This window comes from Electrona antarctica, assembly GCF_951216825.1.
Source record: "Electrona antarctica genome assembly, chromosome: 7".
Classification (NCBI taxonomy): Eukaryota; Metazoa; Chordata; class Actinopteri; order Myctophiformes; family Myctophidae; genus Electrona; species Electrona antarctica.
This window is the reverse complement of record NC_136812.1, coordinates 26,714,442-26,739,962: the sequence shown is the minus strand read 5'-3', so window position 1 is coordinate 26,739,962 and position 25,521 is coordinate 26,714,442. Positions and strand designations below refer to the sequence as shown.

Here is a 25,521-nt window from a genome sequence, read left to right as displayed (position 1 = left end):
CTGCTAACACTAACTGGCCATAAGGTAGAGCTCTAGCAGCACAGTTTAGTATGGCAATGCAGTCAGGATGGATGTGTGGTTTTCATTCTCTGCTATATCACATCCACAACACATGATTACAGAATAGAATAGAATAGAATAGAATAGAATGAATCAGATCATTGAAGGTAATTTGCAATAACACACACATGGGATACACATTCATTCTTCAATCTATATAGTCGTAATTTGCTGAATGAAATCCCCCCTCCCCCACCTTTGAACTGTTGATCAATTGTTTCAACAACAACATTGTGTTCTTATTATTCTCCGCCATTTTAGTCGTTGCCAATTCTCCCAACCAACCTGTAGAAGTCGCTAGCGGCGATAGAGATTACATCTTCCCAGTCCACCTGCAAACAGCCAATTAGCTTCATTTGAGCATCCGGGCAAGCCAGAGGCACGGTGGAGAAATCAAAACCGTCTCCATGATGGTGGGCAGGACCGTTTCCCCTGCGCCACCCGGACACGATTGCTGAACCAAATCTCTGTTGCACTTCGTTTCGGCCTGCCATATAGATAGACAGTGTTTACACATCTGCTCGCTGTCAAGAAAGCGATAAAGTCGCTCTCACCCATTTAATAAGTAATCTACTGTAATCCTGGGAGGTGTACTGAGAAATCTACTGGTGCCCAGATGGCACCGATGTGTATCTTAATAGTGGCTGTGGTTTGCACAGTGTTGGAGCTTTATCTATGTTGTGTTGATTTTAGCTCAGACTGTCGTTGCTGTAGAGCTGCGTGTTTTCACACACGCACACACACATGCACACACACACACGCACACACACACCCTGGATAATATAACTATAAACCTGATATTAAATCGGTAAACACCTTCCATTCGCACTCATTCCTTTCGGTCTGTTTTTCTCCTCTATCATTCTCTTTTGTTGATGTAGATCTGCTATTTTTTTAATGGAGAAAAAAAGAATTCACATATGACATTCCCAAAATAGGGACACAACACGAGGATTAAGCTGTCAACTCCAGACAACATCAAGAGGAAAATGAGGTGAGAGAAAGGACGGGTGGGTAGACAGAGAGGCGAGGTGTAAGGTTTGCGTGTGTGTGTGTTGTTGTTTCTGTGTGCGTGTGGTGGTGTGGTGAGGTCAGGTGCTGGTACGGATGGCAGGGCTTAATGGAGCAGGATGTTCTTGACATATTGACCTCTAGGCACGCACGCACGCACGCACGCGCACCCACACCCACACACACACACACACACACACACACACACACACACACACACACACACACACACACTCTCTCTGCTGATAGACAGGGTTCATCTGACATATGAGGTCAGTTGCACAGATAACTGGGTTAAGCTCCATGACCCTTCCTACTGAAATACACTACACAGAAACATACAAGACCCCCTCTGACAATAAAACACTCCTCTCTCAGTTTACCAGACTGTGTCATTCTGTACCCCACCACTCTAATTATCTGTCCATATATCTCATTCTCTTTCTCTTGTCTGATCAACTCTTCTCCCCAATTTAGTCATTTCCAATCCCTTCCTATGTATAGTCTGGGGAGGGTGTATGTAGACTGTAGTGTAGACCACTGGTTCCTAAACGGTGACTCGGGACCCATATGTGGGTCGCGGGCCAATTAATATGGGTTGCAGGTAATTTTGGTTTCCTACATTTAGTTTTTAATTATAATTTCAAAAGATAAATCCCCTAAATAATCACAAATTCTCATTTAAAACAATCAATTAATTTAAGAAGTAGAGAAAATAGCAACTCTACACGTTGCATCACGAGGTGTTGTGAGCTTGTAGAGCTGCAATTCTCACTAGTTTGGGTCCCAAGGAGACATCAAATTTCTCTTTTGGGTCTCGAGCTAAAAGGGTTGGGAACCGCTGGCGTAGACAACCATGTGTCTCCTCTGATACACAGGGACCAGGCACACTCTATCCCTCCCAGTTCCCCTCCCTGCTCAACAGGTGACCCACTCGACCTGTAGGAGTCACTGACTACAGGGACAGAGAACACCCTCCCAGGCCAGCCTCCCACCCATGAACACGGCCACGTGTGTTTGTTGGAGTTGACCCATAAGCTGCTAGAGCAGTGGTTCTCAACTACAGTATGGGTATGATTTGCTTAATTTGCAACATTGTGTTCTCACTCAACAGTAAACAAACCAACCAATATATACAGGTATTTGTACATTTCTACAGTGACTATTTAAGGATTTTAAATGAAAATGAAAATGAAAAATGTAACATTGACCAAATTGTCAAATCATTAGAGGCAGAAAATTGTAAAGATAGCAGATCTATATGCTCACAGCGCCTCGAGGCATGTGAGCATGTAGATCGGCTATTTTCACAATGGAACAGAGTTGAACAAAATGTAATGCTTCAACTCCTACAATTGTGCTTGTCAAAATTGATTATTTTGGTGGGTTGCTCAAAAGATTGAGAAGCACTGAGCTAGAGGAGGAATTGAACCCATAGTGCCTTTACTGGTCCATTTTGTACCATTTGCACACACTCAGAAATAAATTAACACTCAGGATTTTACAGTGCAAGAAGCTGTAACATGAAAGAAAGTCGTAGAGCATATAACAGTGGACAGAACTGGCTGCTAAAAATAAACAGTAAGGAAACTCCGCTCCAATTAAACAATGAATTCACACGCACCGTGTGGACACACATAGCCTTTGTGCATGCTCCATGCACATACATGCACACATGCACACACACACTGACGTCTGCTGGCAGGCTGTGTAAAATGAATAAACAGGGGCTAATTTTTGCTCCGGGGAGGTTGAGCGGTGGAACTGGGCACGGGTGGGGGTGAGGGCGTTTTAACTAAAAACAAAACATTTACTATTACTGGAGACATGTGGTAGGGATTACATAAAGAAAAGAGGGGGGGAAAGAGTGTGTTTGCTGCCTGCGCACTCAGGCGTACATGTGCATGTGTGTGTGTACACATGCATGCTCTTGAATGTGTGTACCTTACTGGTGACATCCATTTATTGTCCAATCATCATTTTTTCCCGCCTGCTTATTTTCTGCTTATTAATGGTCTGGGAATTACATGTCTGCACTTCTGCATTATGAGCACTAGGAAGAAAAAAGAGTTTGAGTCTATAAACAATTCTTAGCTTAGACCAATAAAAATAAATGCTGATAAAGGCGATCTTTCTTTCTTTAAATGCAAAAGTAGCAAAAACAATAGGCAATCAAGCTCAAAACTGATGTCGTGGTGCATTGTGAGCTTGTAGCTTGCTATTTTTATGTGCAACTCATGTGTGCGATGAAGCGTAAAATAGGGCTTTAGTGTTTAATCAGACTAATCAAATCTTTTTTTTTATAGACGTTTCACGATTATTTGATCAATTGAAAATGTAATCAATACTTAATTCCTAAGAAAATGATCAATAGTTGCAGCCCTAATATATATAACTACTACAGTGAAACAGGCTATACCTCTCTAGAATGAGTTGTTTTCAACAATGCGATGACTGAGCTCTGTGCCAAACTGTGGTCACGTCACGCTCAACTTGGTTTCTCCCGCCTATGGATGAGCAAAGGGGGTCTGTGATGGGCCTGTTCCTTCACGCTGTGATGTAACCATTTGCACATGCATTGACAACGTGACACAATCGAAAAGGCGTCATTTAGGAAACTCTACTGTATGGGGTGGATTTGTTTTGGAGCTGTATATGATCAGCAGGCCTAAACACTGTGGAGGTGTACGGGACATCTAACATGGGGTGTGTTTAGTGTTACAAATCTGGCAACTGCATTGCACACACGTCTGCTTAGCATCTACTGCCTGTGTGTGTGTGTGTGTGTGTGTGTGTGTGTGTGTGTGTGTGTGTGTGTGCGTGCGTGCGTGCGTGCGTGCGTGCGTGCGTGCGTGCGTGCGTGCGTGCGTGCGTGCGTGCGTGCGTGCGTGCGTGCGTGCGTGCGTGCGTGCGTGCGTGCGTGCGTGCGTGCGTGCGTGCGTGTGTTTACCTGTGAGCAGCGTCTGTGGTTTTCACACCAAACCAGAACTTGGTCACTCTGCAAGAGAAGGAAAAGGACATATGTTATTATTCATTCTAGGAAAGTCTGTCTGTAACCTGTCTGTAACCACTTCCTTAGCACAGAGCAAGACTGCTGCTCGCTTAGGGGCCCATCTCACAACGCCACGGTGCATGGACAGCCTCAAGGAACATAGCACCGCACAGCCCTGTCCTCCAGCCTCAATGTGCACTACTTACAAGCACCTTTGCTTGCACTACCATAATTTACTTCACTTTCGCCAAAATCAACTCCTAGCACCGACATCATCCCGCAGTCACAAGTGAAATGCATGTTGGGAGGGACACAGATTAATGTATGGGTCACAGTTTTCGGTGCAACATTCCCCTTGCCTTCTCCCCTTGTGGAATTAGAGCGTTCTCGCTCTTCCCCCTGCCAGGTGGAAGAGTAAGGGTACCCCGTAGGCTTTTGCTTTTATTTGATCGGCTCACCATTAGCCGTTAGTGATTGTCAGTTACCAAAATCTACACGCCGAGCGGCTATCGGTTAGACACGCAGCAACATTATCATATACCGGTATCTATCCATCCATCCATCCATCATTGCGACCGCAGGTCGCAGTTAAAGGACAAGTTCAGACTAGAAGGCTTTGTTACCTTTATTTGTAGTTGTTACGTTCCCACCAAAGAGGTCCACGTGTTATTTTGTGCAAGCCGCGCCCGGCAGCCGGCGAAAACTAGAGTTCTCAACAGGCCCGAAAATTAAGGCCCTCCCTGGTCCCTCATCAAACCCTGTACACTCAAGACACTGCCACCGCTGCCACCCTTAGATGACCTGTTCTGACATTCCATTTGTTGATCTGACCTCATCAAACCCTGTACACTCAAGACACGCTGGCCAGTGCACGCTTCTCGCCCCCAGGCGTCTTACTGGTAATAAAATTACTTTTGCGCCCAATCCAACTTCCCAAGATCATCCGTTAACAATTCCCTCCCAATAAATAATGTCATTTATTACATGGCTTGGTTGAATGCTTGATTCTGATTGGTCAATCGCTTAATTCAGCGGTGAATTATGTGTCGATAATGACCGCTGCCTAATCAAACCCTCTGAGCACCAGCTGCGCCCCGCTTGATTTACTGCTGTTTCCAACATGACAGCCATGTAAACACACACACACTAGTGACACACAATGTCATTTACAGCTAAACATTGCTCTTAAAAATGTTTTTGAAAACATTTGAGCGAGAAATAGACGAAGCGGGACCCGAAAATGGATTCTATTTGATCAACTCACTTCCTTGTTTTCCGACAGTCCTGCAGCTGCAGACGCAGCCAGCGCGAACTTATGGAATACTTTTTTTGTTGTGTTTTGGGTCAATGTATTAATTGACCCAAGAGTGTAACCACCTCGGCTTCGCCTCTGTGGTTAAACTCCCTGTCGGTGAATTATCTCCCGATAATGACCACCTAGCCAGATATTATCCCTTACCTATTACATTGCATTACCCACACTGTATGTTCATATATTAGAACGGGTAAGGACTATTATTAAAAACAAATAAACCTGACAGAAAGACGGACAGAACGAAGAGTGAGTCAGTGAGTGAGTGAGTGAGTGAGTGCAGGGAGAGAAATAGAGAGTGATAAAGTTGAGGAGAATGAAAGAGAATGAGGGAGAGAAATAGAGAGAGTGATAAAGTTGAGGAGAATGAAAGAGAATGAGGGAGAGAAATAGAGAGTGATAAAGTTGAGGAGAATGAAGGAGAGAAATAGAGAGAGTGATAAAGTTGAGGAGAATGAAGGAGAGAAATAGAGAGAGTGATAAAGTTGAGGAGAGTGAAAGAGAGAGATTAAAGAGGGAGAGAGACAGTGCAATCTTCAGGCTTCAGGCAGTCTTCAAACATGCACATTTTACAACCAGACACACAGAAATATACAGTCAGTGGAAGGTCATTGAACAAATGCCTCCATTATATTACCATGCCATATCCGACACATGCTGCCCACACACACAAACACACACACACCCCACCTTCTTATTTACATAACTATGCTCTGGGTGTAAAACGACATGAGCAACACTGTGTGTTTGTGTCTGCCGAACCAGACGGAGACCACAGTCAACACGTCACTCTGAGAAAGCGTGTGTAGTGTGTGTGTGTGTGTGTGTGTGTGTGTGTGTGTGTGTGTGTGTGTGTGTGTGTGTGTGTGTGTGTGTGTGTGTGTGTGACCGGGGCTCGTGAGTCAAGACCACCAGTAAATATGGCTGCCTTAACCACGGAGACGGAGCACGTCATCACGCGACCACAGGGCCAGAAATATCAAAACCAAATGAACCCCATCTCCAATCACAAGGTTTAAACCCAGGTTAAATAATTTTGCTTTCCACACTTCAAGTCAATCCTTAACACATTCGCTAGAACTTTGGGGAGTGGGGACTGGGGACTCAAAGAAAAGGGCATCTTTTTTGGTCCCAATCTAGAGTTTAGCTCATGGCTCAGGACTGGTTCAGTTGATATTACTGCAGACCATTTTGCACAGCATACCATGGTTTGTTGTTGACTTTTGAGGAAAACATTGGATTATATTCATTTAAAAATCAATTTGCAGAGACTTGGGGCTTGAGATAGGTAACAATAGGGTTTTTAATGCAAAGATTAATTTAGAAATGAAATTCAAACATCTATGATTTAATTGACTCAATTATATATTAGGTATATTCATTAATATATCAATGACATTGGAGTCTAAAGTCTAAAAATAAAGCTATTAACAGACAAATGGTCTATGTTTGTAAATGCAAGGAACAAAACGTTTAAACCTTATAATTCATTGACCAGGGTGAGGGTCCCCAGACTCCCCACCATATTTTCTGTCTACACCAAATCTGTTCCCAAACATTGCCGATCTATAAGCTCACACATGTTTTTGCCTATAATAGGCAAACATTTGGCATGACATTCCCTGTCTAAGGAACTCATCGTAGTTAAGAAACATTAGATAATGTACTTTGTTAACCTGTTCACCCTACCATACCATGACGGATAGCTTTTCATTTTCCACAACCATTTGTTTGGACAGTTTGGACAGGAAAGAATCAGCTGTCTAACTATTGGACCACCGAGCCACGGGGCCAAAAGGGAAAGATAAATTGTGAATGTGCTCACTGGAGCGAACACCTGCTCACAGCCATATTGCTTATTTCCAATTTATATGGGGGAGAAAGGGGAATGCTTACAGTATGTAATGAAACAAAGAGTAAATAAATGATAAATGGAAACTTTGTGGCAAAGAAAAACCTGAGATGGAGCAAGTCTGTTTTAAATCATTTCTGTGGCTTACCAGGCAGGTTAAAAGCATGAAGGCGGAGGCAGGCAGTATGACATCATCACTTCATGATGATACAGCCAATTAAAGTCCTCCTGAAGACGCTGTGTCAACACCGGGACAATCATGATGTCATCATACTACATCAAAACAACCATTAGAATAGTGTGTGTGTGTGTGTGTGTGTGTGTGTGTGTGTGTGTGTGTGTGTGTCTAGAATGTATGTGAGTGAGTGAGTGAGTGAGTGAGTGAGTGAGTGAGTGAGTGAGTGAGTGTGGGGGGGAGGGGGAGCGAGTGATGTGCTTGAGTGCATGAGTAAGTGAATTGTGTATACATTCAAGAATGTGTGTGTGTGTGTGTGTGCTGTGCGTGGCTTGGTGTGTGTGTGTGTGTGTGTGTGTGTGTGTGTGTGTGCGTGTGTGCGTGCGTGCGTGCGTGCGTGCGTGCATGCGTGCGTGCGTGCGTGCGTGCGTGCGTGCGTGTGTGTGTCAGATAAGTCCTCTTAATGAGTCCTAAACTCTTTCACTCAGAGAGCTGTATTTAGCCTAAACAAAGCTCATCACCACCAACACACCTCCAACCCTTCTCTTTAAAGCAGTCAGTGCATTGTTGCTGTGAATGGGCTTAAGGGCTGGGTTAGGGTTTAAGGGTCCTGGGGTTAGGGGTTAGAGAGGTCAGGGGTGCAGGTGAAGGAGAATGGTGTGTGTGAACTCTGATCTAGACCAACAACCTACCCTAACCTAACCCTAACCGCAAGCACGGGAGCAGCGCATGTCCAACCATTGTTTCCGCATGTCAGTCCGTTGGTGTGTCTAATCAGCGTGTGCATCCCGTTTAGGTGAATTTGGTGCGTAACATCTTATATCAGTGGTTTTCAACCCTTTTCACATCACGCCCATCTTTTATTCGGCATTTGAGCCACAGACCACCATTCACCAAATGTCACCATTTGATATTTGACATTTAGCCTCTCAAGACTCCAAAACTAAAGAATATTTTGTCCACAATTCCATGCTGTATTGATGTTGGTACCATTAGGAGAGATAACAGGCAAACGTTGATCAAAATAACAATTATTTTACATTCACCCGTACTGAAACCATTTGGTTTCATTTGACGCTCTCAAGAGTTAAAGGTCTAATAAGGGTCCATTGGGTTACCAACTCTCTATCATTTAGCTGGTTAGCAACTCTATATCATTTAGCTGGTTACCAACTCTCTATCATTTAGCTGGGGACCACCTGGAACACTCTCAAACCACTGTCTTATATCAAAGCATTAATATAAAACCATTACGGTCCAATACCGGTAGGTGATGCTTAAGACAAAGCAGATACCAGTTATTTACTATTACAAGTAATTTACTTTCTGAAAATGCATGCCTGCAGTCTTCCCAGCTTTGAAACACGCCTGTAGCTATATTTAATTGAAAGTGTGATTGTTGAAGCATACATATACAATTGCATATATACATGCATACATATACATATACATGCAGGTTATTGGTGGCTGCCAACTGCTCTGTCGACAATCAAAATGGGCACCAACTGTCTATTTCTGGACCAGAGCTGCTGCTCTCTTGGCCTTTTGGTGTGTGAAAAGGCTTCCTGTTCCAAACAAGCCTTGTAACTGTGATATCCAGCATGTAAAAGTCATTATTTTCGCTAGCTTAGCCACGGATAGTGGAGCTAAGGAGTTAATCCCACTGTATTTTGAATTGAAGTCGCCCCCTACCACTCCAAAGCTGACGCTCCATCGTCACTGACGTGCAGATGGAAAATGCCAGTCCAAAACCAGCTAAATGTTTACAGTGAGACACTGTGATGTGCGCTTTTTAGGGTTGGAAGACGCTTGAGCAAGTTTAAGAGAACAGTAAGTTTGGGTTAGGGTTAGTTTGTAGAGAGCGTTGCTATGTGACCATGATAAACCAAAGAAAACCCTGGCTCACAGTGGATATGTGAATATTATGCACCCTCCCTGCAGTCCCGTGATGCACTTAGCAACGTGTCACTTCCATTGAACACGTCAAATTAAAGAGGTGAGTGACAAAACACAGCATCCAGTCCATCTCTCTCAACCACAAAAGTATGGTATTTTTGTTTTAGTTTAGGCTACCTGATTCTCTGATTCTCAGCTTCAACTTAATTTTATATTGAAACCAAAATGTATATTGAAACCAAAATATGTGTGTGTGTTTATTCTGTTTTTTGAATTGTCATCTGAAACAAGGTTGCTGTGTGTTTTCAGTGAGATCATGGTGTGTGTGTGTGTGTGTGTGTGTGTGTGTGTGTGTGTGTGTGTGTGTGTGTGTGTGTGTGTGTGTGTGTGTGTGTGTGTGTGTGTGTGTGTGTGTGTGTGTGTGTGTGTGTGTGTGTGTGTGTGTGTCTTTAAGAAGACCGAAAGTGTGTGTGATGTGTGTTGAGTTACTACAGTCATGCTAGGGTTGACACTCGGGGCCAAACAGTAGCGCATAATCCCAGCACTTAGCAGGTAACAGGGATAATTCTGACACTAGGGAGGAGAGGGGAGAGAGAGAGAGAGAGAGAGAGAGAGAGAGAGAGAGAGAGAGACAGAGAGAGAGAGAGAGAGAGAGGATTAAAGTGGAGGTTAGATCTCGGGTGAATAGACGGTAACAAATCTATGGTAATGGAAGGAAGGGAGGAAAGCAGAAGAGGAAGGATTATGTTGGTGTCACGGCAGAGAGAGTTATTCTCTCATCCCTGTCTCTCCATCTTTTTCCTCCATCATATATGCTTTATCTCCTCCAAACAGTTCCTCTTTGGCACTGTAGACGCAGCACTATAAGCGTGTGGGGCTCGTATAGATAACCAGCACTCACTGAAAGTGTTTTCGAACACATGTATGATTTATTGTTTATTGAGATTTGTTATATATATTTTTAACTTTTTTGTTTTATTGTGACTTTTTTATTGTATGGTGAAGCAAATCCCTATATGGATTCTTTGCAGGAACCAATGATACTCACTTATAACACTGTTAAGTGTATTAGACTATAGGCCATTAAAACGCCTTTCATAAAAAACTATACCACCTTACAGTACCCAGAAAGACAATAATAAATAAAAACAGACAAGTAACAATTCTTCATTTAGCCTTTGGGGTGTTGTGTGTATCCTAAAGGCCTCTCTCTGTAGAAGTAATTTATCACGGTCCCTACCTCTTGTAAAGGCTGTATTGTCTCTATGCCCTGCAATCTTTAAGAGCAGACGTGCGTCGCTTACAGTGGCCCCACCAGCACAAAGACCACGTCTCTAAAGTATTCTCAACAATCAAGTGTGTTGAATTGATCTCCTTCGTCATCATCACATAACCTCCACTGTGTTCTGCGCTGTTCAAACTGCTTAAGGTTTTCTCTGGAGATTGACCGGTACTTTCTCTCTCTTTCCATCTCCTTCCCTCCCAGGAAGTATAAGTGCATCATCCCGCTCCCAAATACAAATGTCCATCAGCCAGCCAAAGGGGGATTCAAACCACCAGAGTTATGTATAATGCCTATAATGTATAAAGCTACATTTATAGTCAGTCTGGTCCAAAAACATATCTACAAAGCTCGCATCACAACACATTGTCTAATTTTGCCAAGCGACACTATCCTACAACAAAGTACAAATCTGGCAGGCGGACACTCTATCGCTGCAAAAGAAGAAACAACCAGACTTTTCATTAAAGTGAAAATAATGGCTGTGATGACAGATGGATACAGAGTGGTCGATTATAAACAGGTTACAATCAGAGAGCTGGAGAACGTTCAGAGGCCAGATCAATATCTCCAGGTGTGTAAAACAGCTTCATGGAGTAATATTTTGGCTTTCTGTTCCTGCATCCCACTGCGTCTCACTCCAGACCCTCTCCCTCTCCTTCACACATTTATTTTCTGTCCCCTCTGCCTCCATCTCTCCTCTTGTGGAGGTCTATTGCTCTACCTCCCTCTCCACCCCTCGTCAATTTCATGGGGCATATTTGCTGTCAGTCTCAATCAGGGCAGTTTAAATGGGTTTGCGTGCCACAGGGCCCTTTACTGGTGGTCAGAATGGAGTTTCAGTCAGTCCTACGTGCATGCATGCATGTGTGCGTGTGTGCGTGCGTGCGTGCGTGCGTGCGTGTGTGCACCTCTGTGTGTGGTGGTGGTGGTGATGGTGGAGGAGGGTCAAAACAGATACATATAGGTTGGGAAAGAGAGTGAGCAAGGGAGAGAGGTAATTGTAAAGAGAGGAGATGAAGTAAACAGAGAGAAGGTGAAAGGTGGATATCACTGACTGATGATTGTGCTGGTATGAAGAAGTGGACATGCATTATTATTTACTGTACTGTAGGTGAGAATAGCTATGACTGCTGTAACTCTCTGCCACACCACTTTGAAATTGAGATTGCCCTAGGTATAGTCAGTCAACTTGAACTTTGATGAGGACATTTTCATTCCTATCAAATGATAATATATTATTGATCGTCTGTACCTGTTGTTTCTTCTCTAAGAAGGTTGAGTAGTCATTTCATTCACTCTCATTGCATGGTGAAACCTATTCAAAAATATGTTTTCCCGCTAACTGGTGGGTGTCCATCATTATTTTATCACAAATGCTACATTGAGAAGGAAGCCTGTACAATTAATCTTGGCTTAAATAGTTGTATTAGAAGTTTGAAGTTTTGCCATCCATTTCAGTAAGACTACGAGCATAGAGTATTGTGCGGGTATATGACATATCTTAAGAGATTATTCTCACCAGATTGTGATGAATTACTTAAAGGATAAGGATAACGAACAAGAAACAGACTGTATTTTTCTAATAAAAGTCTTTCCACGTTGGCTGGGTTGCAGATCAGTAGGGGCTCTTAAACATTCTCTGGCTTCATTCTTTGGATCCAATGGGAAATATATGATCTCTCTCACCCTGAGAGTGCTCATTAATACATTTTGTAACTCTTTGTCTTTTGAGGGCAGCCATCAAATGTAGACCTGACCCACTGCTGAAAGAAGAACAAAAAAGAAAAGAAAACTTCTCTAAGGGCTTCCACATGGTCCTGATAGCACAGTAATCACTGTATAGGAATAACAAGCTGGATATTGCTGGAGAAGAGGCAGGAGCACACACACACATGTACACACACACTAACACAACACGCATACATACAGTATACACCTACAAATACAAACACATACATACCCTCCGCACAAGCATGCTCAGGAACACACACACGCACACGGCCAGCTGCACACACTTGAGTGAACCCAGGTTGTGGTTCTTAGAGATGGAGATGTAAATCACACTTCAGTCAAATGCAGTGCAATAAAACAGTGTGTGTGTGTGTGTGTGTGTGTGTGTGTGTGTGTGTGTGTGTGTGTGTGTGTGTGTGTGTGTGTGTGTGTGTGTGTGTGTGTGTGTGTGTGTGTGTGTGTGTGTGTGAGAGAATGAGGGCTGCATTTTCGTCACCACTAAACCCCTTATCCCTAAACTTCTTTGCCTTTTTTTTTTTTACTATTTTGAAAAACATTTTTGAATTGTTCAACTAGCCAATCTACATTGACACGTTGTGAGCTTGTAGACTGGCCATTTTAACTATTCAAAAATGTTTTGCAAAATAGTAAAAGAAGGCAAAGAAGTTTAGGGATAAGGGGTTTAGCAGTGACGAAAATGGAGGCCTGAGTGTCTTAAGTGTGAGAGAGAGAGAGAGCTGTCTGCAAATTCTGCGTAAAAATGGTTAGTTTCTGTGCATGTGTGTGTGTGTGTGTGTGTGTGTGTGTGCGTGCGTGCGTGCGTGCGTGCATGTGTGTTGTGGTCAGTGTTAGTGGTGAAATGCAGTAGAAACTTTCTCAGTCTATTTAACATGAGGCATTAACTCTGCTAATCACACACAGATGACCAGAGGCAAACAAGGCTATGAAGTGTGCACGCGTGTGTGTGTGTGTGTGTGTGTGTGTGTGTGTGTGTGTGTGTGTGTGTGTGTGTGTGTGTGTGTGTGTGTGTGTGTGTGTGTGTGTGTGTGTGTGTTGTGTGTTTGTTTGCGCGTGTGTGGCTACAGTACTGTATGTACGTATATAACCAACTTACACACAGATTCACATAAACCTCTTCCCTGAAAGTCCACGTTGAGGTCTGAACTTTCCCGACAGTAGCTGACACACCGGTGTGTGTGTGTGTGTGTGTGTGTGTGTGTGTGTGTGTGTGTGTGTGTGTGTGTGTGTGTGTGTGTGTGTGTGTGTGTGTGTGTGTGTGTGTGCGCGCGTGCGTGTGACATACGGGTTGTGTGTGTTACCGTTTGTGGTGCCCCGCATCCTGTAAACAACAACATGCATCACAACAAAGTGGGTGTTTTATTGCATCTGCCTTGTCTGTTTATATGGACGGTTTCCCTTTTATTGACGGACACGCTCGAGTGCACGAGGACTTTCATGCTTTCATGCGTGGCAAATGAGCCACGCCGCGACACAAAGAGCACTAAACACAATACTTCAAATACCAAGTCATCAGCCGGCCAGAGCTGGAGTATTACTTTACATGTTTGATGTGGTCAACTTACACTGGAAAATCCTCAGTGTGCAGTTAACTCTGAGAGTGAACAAATGGCTTGCCTTGTACACTCTCAGACTTACAAACAATGAATGAATTAACACATGTATTTAACAGCGTAAAACAAGTGTAAACATTTAGCGGTTTAATTAACACTCCGTATTTCAGTGCGTATCGCCGTATTAGTTGAAGGAATGAAGTGCAGAGACCAAAGCCGTGCCGCTCAAAGCTACAGTACCTGCTGCTATGATTTACAGCTGCCGATTCTTTTGTTCTGGTTTCAGGTGAAACTCTTTCCTACGCTGCTGCGCAACTAAAAGTTTATTACCGTTTCTAACTGATCGAATAACGTTGCGGTCATGCAGCTGCACGGAGGAAGAGAAAGGGAGAAGGGAAGAGAGAAACACACAGGAGGTGAGACAGAGACAGAGAGAAAGAGAGAAGCAAATCAATAATTAAGCTTCTTTTTTTAGATGTCGCCCCCCTGATGGTCTATCTGCCTTCAGTGTCTGTCTGTTTGATTCTCTTTAAAGCTGCAATCCAGAACCTAATTTTGATTACTAAAACACTATTTGAACCCATCTGTATGGTATGTATAATACAATTTACGTACTGTAACTAGCACGTATGCAGTGGTTGAAGGTGGTCGACCTTAGGTGGTCGACCTTAGTAGAACAACTACTGGTTGGCAATAAGTGCTGCCTGAAGCTTATAAGTACACTATCTCCCCTGGTCAAGCGGGACTCTTGGCTGACTGGTAAAAATCTGGTCTTTCTCTCTCACACGGGAGACCCAGGTTTCAATACCGGATAGGACGTAAAAGGTTATGGAGTGCAAGTCTGTCTGTCCCTCTACCTGACTGTTACATAAATAAATACACCAATAAACCGGGCATCTCGATTAAACGATTAAACGAAAAAGTAACTGATAGAATAATCGCTAAGAAGATAAATGTTAGCTGCAGCCCTACTATACTTTTCAGTCTTACATGCACCTGTCTAACCACAGGTCATCTGTGTGTCTTTCTGTGTCCAATTTGACGTGGTGATTGGTTATCTCTGGTCTTTGTCAGAGTGTGACTGGTTGGCTGAATGACCCCGTGGAGGCCTGATTAGAATGACCTACCGCAGAGCAAGAACACACACATGCACAAAGGCATGCATGGCAACACACATATCCATGCCCTCTCTGACTATCAACCAACAGGCTCAAACCACAACTACACAAAATATACTCCTCAGCCCTTTACTATTATCTGCATGAGAGATAGTCATGCTAGTGCTACACAGTAAAAAGGTTGTAACGTTTGCGAAGAAACATGATTGGAACACGATGGAACATGTGATGCAGTTCCACTCCCTGCTGAACAGGCACCGAACCTGTAGAAGCCGTTAGTGCAGCGACACAGATCGCCCTCCCCAACCAGATTCCCAACTGCGAACACGGCCAATTGTGTTCTTTGGAGTGCCTGCCCGCCCGGCCCATGGTGGTGACAGAGGGAACTTTACCCCTATGCCACTAGACGCCATAGCTGTCAATAGTTTTAGCTTATTCCAGACATGCACTCGTTGTAATGCCTCATTTATGCTCTGTCATATAACGGAGTCACGTGCCAAAAATAGCAAATTCACAAGCTCACAACGCATCGCATCCATGACACGTTTGGCTTATACATGGCCTAGCGGTATTTTCGTATAAATCAGTCTTGTGTAGAGGAAAGCCTTAATTTAAGTGTGATGTGACCTTTTCATCTGCACTAAATCACCACGACAGCTGAATACATGAGCTCAGATCTAATCTGAACCGACACCCAGTAACAAATTAGCTCAAGCAGCGATGCAATGGTATTGATATATCAAGGCATTTAAATCAGTCTAAATTCACTCTATGTGTAAAACTCATACAGATACAGCACACATATGACATACTAACCTACAGATATGACATAGTAGCACGCTCATGTGCACACAAAAATGCACGGGCAGATACATCAAGGACTATAATTAACATATGACACCATAGCTGGGAAAGTGGTGGAAAACCCAGAGGAGCAGAGAGAGGTGTAAATAGATCGCTGGTGACTCACAATCTAGTGGCTACACACTGGCCACAGACACACAGAACACCCACACACACACACACGCACGCATACAAACACAAAAAGCCAAAAACACTGGGTTCACCCACATGAAGTCAGAAACACATCATACCCACAGCCACAGGAGGAAGCAAAGTACTCTCTCTGTGTGTGTGTGTGTGTGTGTGTGTGTGTGTGTGTGTGTGTGTGTGTGTGTGTGTGTGTGTGTGTGTGTGTGTGTGTGTGTGTGTGTGTGTGTGTGTGTGTGTGTGTGTGTGTGTGTGTGTGTGTGAGTGTGTACGTGAGTGTGTGCGAGCATGCGTGCATGTTATGTTCTATTTGTCCATGCTGATGTCATGGAGGCTTTAAGTGTTATCAAAAAGTCCATGGTTATTGCGTCAAAGGTTATGTACTTCAAAATGCTCTCATTCTTTCTCACACACACACACACACACACACACACACACACACACACACACACACACACACACACACACAGTCATCCATCAAGCCTCCTCTCTAGGCACCGAGAACTGTCCTATGATACGGCAGGATTTCACAATCGCAATTTCTGAGATTAATGTTGTCTCCATTTCCAAAGATATAGCTAAGCACAAACTTCTCAATGTTCCCAAACCTCCTCTGAGGTGCACGTACACTGCAAAATACTCAGTGTTATTTCAACTCTGAGAGTGCACAACTGTTTACTGTTTAGCGCAATGAATCGACCAATGAAGGTGAACAACATAATTCAATAGTTGACTTGGACTTCGGTGTTACCAATGAGGAAGAGTCGGAACCAAGGTGATGGCTGGTGATGTAATGTTGGACTTACAACATCACAAAAGTTATGGTTTCATTTTAAACCACCACTGTTTGATGGTCAACATACTGGACTGGACTCCACTTCATAAAGACTAAAACCTAATTTTCCCACTCTCACACCTTTTTCTGTCGCACACACACACACACACACACACACACACACACACACACACACACCTCCCTGCTACAAGTCATCCAGGGGGCACCCTCATTACCTAACACACAGGTGGCCATAGATCTATGGCCATGGACCAGGGAGGGGGACACACATTTTGTGTATTTGCACGCAAGCGTGCGCGCGCGCACACACACGCACACACACACACACACACACACACACACACACACGCACACAGAGCTTCGGGACTGAACTCTGTGGTTAATGACTTTCCCACCCACTACAGCTCACAGCCTCACTGCTCGCACTGCACATGCTGAAGCCGTTAGTGATAAGTGGCTTTTCTTCCTCGGTAACGTCCTAATGTCCCTGTTAATCTCACATTCCACACTACAAAGGCCACGACGGCGCAGATGGGTGTTTACAGTGCAGATGAGCAATTGTGCAAAACTATTACAGCAACTTGCCGAAATGCCTCATAATGTCCTCCTCACACAAGACACAACATGACAGGACAGAAGAGACGCTTCCAGCCTGGCAATTCATTCTGTAATTCATTGATCATTAACCCGTTAAATTACATAAAACTATGTGTTTAATTACTATCGTGATCGTGATAGCGTAAAGGTGACACCATCCATCCATCCATCACATAGATCAGTGGTTTTCAACACTTTTCATATCAAGGTGATAAGGCCCATTATTTATTCTGCATTTGAGCCACGGACCACCATTTGATGAGATTTAAGGCTCATTCATAGTCTGGATTTTCGGTGGTGAGGTGACCACCGAACTACAACATGACGTCATGAGCCACGGTGAAGAGCAAACCACCGCCACCGCCCCAGCGGTAAAATGAGAGTGTAAAATGAAACCAAATAGACCCCTAATGATCCATTTGTTTCTTGTAAATTGCAGATGTGGTCCAGGCCAGCCTAGCGGTCCGGGCACCTAAGCAGCTGGCTCCTGCGACCTTTGCTCAGTTTGCTGCGTGTCTTCCCCGATGGTCTTACCCCCCATATCTCTCCCTGTTTCCTGCCAACCTATACTGTATACATCTATCAATAAAGGAAAAAAGCCCAAGATTATTTTTTTTTTAAAGAGACCCATAAGGGTGTATTTAGTTTTATTTACTCTCAAGAGTTAAAGATCTGTAAGGGTCCATTTGGTTACCAACTCTCCATCATTTTTAGCTGGGGACCACCTGGAACCTCCTCAAAGAACCACTGGCACTGACATTGTTTCAGTTCACAGTAGAAGTAGGCAATATATTATTATTAATTTTTAGTACATGACAATTTCAGTGAGTTAAATAAAAACAGCGACGACATTGATTGTACTGTACCTGGATGTGTTTGAAAGCTGCGGTCAGCTGCGTCACGTGCAGTGTGAGACACCTGGACGCGCACCGCGCGCTGCTCACTCTGTCCTGGACGTGCTCGTCCTGCTCCGGAGGAGTCCTGCGCGCCGAGCCGGCGGCCAGCACCCCGCACAGTGTCAGCAGCACCACGGACCCCATCACTCCGCACCACGACCACCGACACATCAAATGTAGAAAGCAAAAAAACACGAGCGATAATAACTCAAAGATCCGTTTTTGTTTTTGTTTTAAATAAAAACGTCTCAAACTGTGTTTTTATCCCCCCCCCCAGAAAGACTTGTTGTGTGTGCATCAACCTCCTCTCCCTCCCGCGATGAAGTGAAGAATGAAGACATCTCCTCCACGGCTGCACATGAGGAGGAGAACCCAAACCCGCTCTCCTCCTCGCGGACACTCCCACCACCGGTGCACGTGCGACTCATCATCATCAGCAGCCAGTGCTTGGCTTGAAGCACTATCCGCTAACTTGGCAGCTAGTTATGAATGTACAGTAGTAGGCTGCTACTAGGCTACTGCGCGTCTCATATAGCCTACTACGCCCTACGGGATATTTTCCATTTGGATAATTTTGTCCTAAACCTAACCTGATTACTTGTGTAATAATTGGACTCCAAACGGTGGAAATAAAGTGAGCATAATATGAGCTAATGGTTTCTTTAGATTAACTGCTATTATTCTACTACAGTTTTGTTATTCTGGTAACGCACCTCCCCTTCAGGCCCGGTATAAAGAGAGTGTGATTATTAGGCCAGACTAATAAAGAGATGTTTAACGATGGGAAACAGACTCTAGCTAACGTGTCGATGTAGCAGCCAGCTATAGTCAGTCGGTCAGTCAGTCAGTCAGTCACTAATATTCCAAATATGGATTAGGCTACTAAAGGCAGCAAGGCCGGGGCAAAATCTAGATGTTTAGAGGACCATTTGAACTTGAAAGATGTTTATTTATATGAAACTGTAACCCAATAGACAAAATAAACCATGTTGGCAACAAGATGTTAAAATAATCAGTTAGGCCTATATAAGTTTTGGTTTAGGGGAAATTGAGTCATATAAATAAAATAATACTACATGGCATTGTTTGGCCTATAGTAGAACGTGCCCCTATAAAAGTTTTAGTTTTTCTGTCCTGTCTTATAGGCTGACTTACATCATGTACTATAGGACAAGGCTACACCTGAGAATATTCAGGGAGAGAAGAAGAGGGAGGGAGAGAGGTAAGAGTGGAGTGCTCTCTGATTGAAGTAGGCTACATCTCGGGTCAGGTTGGGTTAGGTTTTCTGAGGTCAAACAGCTGGCCATTATCTTAACAACAGACAGAACATTTTCGTATTTTTATAAAACACGCTGCTCAGGTTTCTGAATAAACCATTAGTGGCGTAAAGACCCTCTCCAGCAGACTTACACATTTACGTATACGCACACGCACACGCACACACACACACACACACGCACACGCACACGCACACACACACACACACACACACACACACACACACACACACACACACACACACACACACACATATATACCAGAAGCACTCACTGTCTATCCAAATATGTTCGTTGATTAAAACCAAATGTCTAAGATTTGGCTAGAGAAAGAAACAGTGAGTTAGTGAGTGAATGAGGGAGGGAGGGAGAGAGAGAGAGAGAGAGAGAGAGAGAACGAGAGCGAGAGAAACTACAAAGACAGGCAGGCAGACGGACACACAGACAAAGAGAGTTCAGTTGATGTTTAGTGGAATAAAGGTTCCAGAATCTCAGCTCTTCAGTCATGAATTGGGCCTACTGCCAGATCATATCCATTATCCATATACAATCATTTTCTGCTATATGTTCAAAGTTTCCATCCAAGTCAAAAGGTTATTGGTCCAGTACAAACCACTGAGTAAAACCCTTTCTCTCTGATGTTCTCAAACGAAACCCTGTTGTGTGTTTCAACCCCAACATCCACACAGTGTGTTAGATCACTTTGTCAGAACAGATTTGTGTTTGAATCAGTGGCAGTCTGGCAGAGACAGACTTTGGCCGTGATTAGTGCGCTGTCTGTTCTAATTTAACTAGCAGATTTACAGTTTCCCCCCTTGATGTTTCACCTCAACCAGGTCGGCTGGTGTTTAATTTATGCTTAAAAAGAAAATGGCCCCATATCCCCCAGTTGTAATTGGAACAGTTGGACCAATTTGATTGGAAAAGCACCAGCTGGTTCAGCCTGTCAGATGGCTTTAACAAGTCAGATGTGAGATAACTGGATTCTGCTCAGTAAAACCCACTGTGTTCATTTACCGCTGAGTGTAAAAGAAAGGACCCAAATGGACTTGTAGAATCTTTAACTTTAAACCAGACAATCTGTTTATAGCTCAAGTCATGGCCATACTCTTGCTGTGTTTAACGCATCATTACTGACATAATCCACAGTACATGTTCCTTTGAACTCCAGTGCACTGTTCAGATGGTGATCTCTCATATTTACTGTCGCTCTAGTCCGAGGTTACTGAAGTGGTCAGTAGGTAATCTCTACAGCTGGAACAACTCACAGCTCATCTGTCAGTTGTCTGCCTCCACAAGCTCACAGCATTGCTTTTTAAACCCCATACAGTGTGTACTCCGTCGACTGGGGTCCCCCAGATGTCTATTTATGCATGGTCCCCTTCTTTTTGAGGGGCGCAAGCCCCATCTATGCCCAACTTTTGGTGTCTGTGTAAACACAAACATTGAAGTCAAAAGTGAGGACAAAAAAGTTAAAACGCAAATTGTGATTGGCCAGAATGACATTTGTGATGATTTGATTGGTTGAGTACGGAATGATATGTATACGTATGATGACACAGGTGTGATTTTTTACTTCTACACCAAATCTCTTTGCTGACAATAGCCAATCCACATTACTGAATGTTTGCCTATTTTTGACAATAAAATGTCAGTTAATAGGACACTGGGTCCATGTGATTAAGTGTTTTGCCAGTTTCGGTTTATTCTATTTAGCCGACTGTACCAATGGGGAAAATCCTATTTTGGACATTTACTATAGCCTACTAATTATAATTCTTAGATTTTACAGTACATCTGGTTTGCTATGTCCTATACTTTTTGGTGTTTCAGTTGTCATTTTTATGTAATCCTAATAATGCAAATTATAAAATGCATCCGGTTTGCCTAAGTGAAAATATGTAGGGGAATTACCATTGACCGGCCCACCAACTCACTATACTTGGCTTCCTTGTTTCATTTCAAGTTTTCAACAACTTCCAAAGGGGTGATATGCATTAAACATTTCTGTTAAGACTGAGGTTTTTTTTTCTCAGAGAATAAACTTGGGCAACAGTGTCCCTATGTGATCAGTTGGGGTAACTGCAGTTTCAGCATGCATTATTATGGGTGAGTCTCGTGAACCTTCTATTCAGCACTGTCTGGAATGTACACAGCCTGGAAAAATATCATTAAAGAGGGTATAATTAAAATAAGTGTAATAACATATAAGCAATCATTGCTAGTGTGTTTCTTCAGTAATGGGGTCTACCCAAGTCCCAAATCTCCACTTCTTTAGTAAACAGAAAATACATTTTCAGGTCAGGATACCAATTTCATCAAATCAGGAGAGAGCTCAATTTGGAAGTGATAAAACAAAAAACACTATTAAATTGAAGCTGATACATGGGTTCTCTTTCCTGATTGGGTGAAATTAAAGACCTGGAGAAGCAGGGACAAATAACAAGCAGGGACAACAAGTCATACAAAAATGCATCGCATTACAACACTTTTCTTTCCCCCCCCTACAGTGCATAAACTTGTTGGCAGTTTGGCCAAATGTAAGTCACTCGATCATGATCTGTGCTGTGAACAAAACAAAAACAAATCAGCCTTTTGTCCATACAAGGTCCTTTGGGCACCGCCTACTTGGGGACCAAGCAGTCGGGAACAATGCAAGTTGTATTGCCCCACCCGTTTATGCAATATCCATTGTAGCCGTTGTCATAGTAAAGAATAAAATAAAAATAGCTTTTAATATTTCACATCACGAGTATGAAACAAACAAGGAACAAGTTAGGGATCCTTACAACTGAGAAATAGCCTATTTGTCAATGATTTCCCATGATTATATTGGCGGCCATAAATAATACATTTTAGGAAGGAAGTCGTGTGAGGCATAAAAATATGCCTTGCTCCTGGCAATTATGAACCAGGGACCACCACCCTGACTAAGAATCAACCTGGGGACCACTGTTGTGTTGGGAGGGGGGATATGGTGTGGGGGTAAAGCTTGAAATGAAATATTGATACTGTTAAGGGCTTCATTTATTTTGTTAATTTTAGGTGAATCAAAACTGACTAATATGCTAATGGTCCAGAGGCAGAGCTCAAAAAAGATTGAGAATCACTGATCTATTCCTTTCCCATATAGTTGCCCTTATTCTGTTCTCTTAACCTTCCATATTAAACTCACGTCTGATTGATTGCAACTTATGTATGAGCAAGCAGACACATGCGATTAATTTTATAATCATTATAATGGTTACTCAACCAGTCAATCCGGTTCACTTTAATTCATTCTCTTGAGATTCACTCCCTTTTCTGTGGAAGTTCTTTACGTCTGACTTCCCAGTAAATTACAACATTGACACGTCATCATACATCACCAGGTCATTTAGTGCACTGTTTCTCAACTAGTGGTCGATAAAAAAAAATCTTCAATTTCTTAAATACATGGTTAGAGACCACATGCAATACCTTCACGGACCACCAGTGGTCCACAAACCACCAGTTGAAAAGCCCTGTTCTAGAGCAGTAGATAACCAGTTCAGTGAAACAGCATGTCCTTTACTACAGTAGTACAGATCTACATCCTTCAAGTGTATTCTAGACATCCTCCTCCACCCATTTAGTAAAGGCTCCTATGTCACCACATCTTGCTCTTTTTCAGTCATTCCATCCAGCTGATGATCAAAACTTCCCACACAGCCACACACATCAAATAATCCTTGTACATCATTTGTTTTAGCTATACTGTGTACACTTGGAGTATCAGATGGTGGTTTACTCGTCTCAGACAAGTATGTTGACTGTTGAACTTGAAATACTTGTGAATATCTAAACCCAGTTAGGGTTTGGGGACTGGGCTAGACATTATCTATCTGTCACCTCTTATAGCCTCGCTCTACTTTTCTCCATAAAGGATAGGTCTAATCAGTAGCCTAGCATACAGTAGAAAATCCACATTCCAGCCTACCGTTCTCAGTAACAGTATAATTATCTATTGCTGTTATATATAGTGACCATTATAGTATCAGTAACACATAGGGCAGGCTATACACGCCAAGACTTGCAATGCAACCTGAAAAAAGTGAATGAATGAATTTCCTAAGAACTATGACATGATAATGTATCAGATAAGTGAATGGAGGAATTTCCTTAGAACTATATCTAATCTAACTATCTGTCCCATTTCCTAAAAACAAGTTCATGTTTACCACTAGGCTCCTTGGAATGTGATAAATATAGAGAGAACTGCTTTGCATACAGTGCTACTGATGGTTTGTTTTGTAAGTGGGAGTGGATAAGAGCACATGGGAGGGAGCAACAGTATTGCTGGCAATGTAATATTTATAGGACTACTTGGCAAGTACCTAACTGGACTGGTTTGTCAGTGTGTAGAGAAACGGCAGCTTTGGCAGCCTCTGGATTTCAGACATAATTACAGCGGAGAGAGGACAGATTGCCCCACTGCAGGAGGAACTGGAACTGGACATTTTGCTGCCTTTACTTGGTCAAATGCCAACATTCTAAGAACAGTGGCTTAAAGTTAGAAATAAAACAACAAGGGGAAACTGAGAAAAAGGAAATGTCCTTCCCACTGTTTGTTCCAGATAAGGATTTCTGCTGTCCTGTATGCTGTGACATCTTTGATGATCCTGTCATACTGTCATGCAGCCACAGCTTCTGTAAAGCCTGTCTGCAGAGATGGTGGAAAGAGAAACAAGGTGAATGCCCATTCTGTCGGAGAAGATCGTCAAAAAGCGACCCACCGGGTAATTTGGTGTTAAAGAACATCTGTGAGACCTTCCTAAGTGAGAGAAGTCAGAGAGGTGCAGTAGCGGCAGTCCTCTGCAGTTTGCACGGTGAGAATCTCAAACTCCTCTGTCTGGATGATCAAGAACCAGTGTGCCTTGTGTGTCGAGATTCTAAAAAACACACCAACCACAGATTCAGGCCCATCAGTGAAGTTGCACTGGAGCAGAAGAAGGAACTTGTGGGTGTGCTGAACCCCTTGCATGAGAAACTAAAGGCACTTCACAAAGTCAAACTCAACTGTCATAAAATAGAAAAACACATTGATGTCCAGAACCGGTACACAGCAAAAAAGATTAAGGACGAGTTTACAAAGCTTCGCCTGTTTCTCCAAGTGGAAGAGGAAGCAAGAATGGAAGCGTTGAGGGAAGAAGTGGGGATGAAGAGCCAAATGATGAAAGAGCTCATCCATGGATTGAGCAGAGACATAGTAACTCTTTCAGACGCAGTCAGTGCCATAGAGCAGAAGCTTAGTGCTGATGACATCTCCTTGATGCAGAACGTTATGGTTCTGCCTCAAGGAGTGACGACAGAGCTCGCTCAGATGGACCCAAAGCTGATCCAAGGAGCACTGATAGATGTGGCCAAGCATATGGGAAACTTGACCTTCAACGTATGGGAAAAGATGCGGCAGATTGTCCCCCACCAGTCCATAATTCTGGACCCCAACACGGCTCACCCAGATCTCCTTCTGTCTGAGGATCTGACCACAGTGAGATGGAGCGGAGTAAGACAGGAACTTCCCGACAATCCGGAGCGATTTGACACCTGGATTCAGGTCTTGGGCTCAGAGGGCTTCAACTCAGGGACTCACAGCTGTGATGTGGAGGTTGGAGGAAACAGATACTGGATACTTGGCATGGCAACAGGCTCAGTCCAGAGGAAGGGAGACACAGAGGGTGCATACTGGAGAATAGGGTTTTATTATGGAAAATACAATGCACAATCGTCCGCGGGACTAAACCTCGACCTGCCAGTCCAGAGGCAGAATCTCAGGAGGATCAGAATGAATCTAGACTGGGATGAAGGGAAGCTGTCATACTTTGATGCTGAAACTAACACACACCTGTATACGTTCACAGCCACCTTCACTGAGAGCCTGTTTATATACATTGGCACTGTGGGGCAATTCCCTCCTCTGAAGATCTTACCAGTGAAGGTTTAA

The 25,521-nt window shown here is 43.3% G+C and overlaps 2 protein-coding genes across 3 annotated transcripts in view; one reads left to right on the top strand and one right to left on the bottom strand.

Annotated features, from left to right (window-relative positions):
* anos1b (anosmin 1b) overlaps positions 1 to 18,582 on the bottom strand; it is a 53,466-nt gene extending 34,884 nt beyond the window's left edge. For both annotated transcript variants that reach the window (XM_079505005.1, XM_079505006.1), the window contains exons 1-2: positions 18,253 to 18,582; positions 4,022 to 4,069 (exon numbers count right to left, since the gene is read on the bottom strand). In XM_079505005.1, coding sequence (XP_079361131.1) covers positions 4,022 to 4,069; positions 18,253 to 18,453 — 249 coding nt within the window. In that variant the 5' untranslated portion in view covers positions 18,454 to 18,582. The remainder of the gene's footprint in view (positions 1 to 4,021; positions 4,070 to 18,252) is intronic.
* Positions 18,583 to 24,129: 5,547 nt separating this feature from the next.
* LOC306926186 (E3 ubiquitin-protein ligase TRIM35-like) lies at positions 24,130 to 25,521 on the top strand (the record flags this gene model as incomplete). The annotated part of the gene is made up of 1 exon (XM_079505449.1): positions 24,130 to 25,521. One exon carries the CDS (start codon positions 24,130 to 24,132, stop codon positions 25,519 to 25,521), a length of 1,392 nt encoding a protein of 463 aa, XP_079361575.1.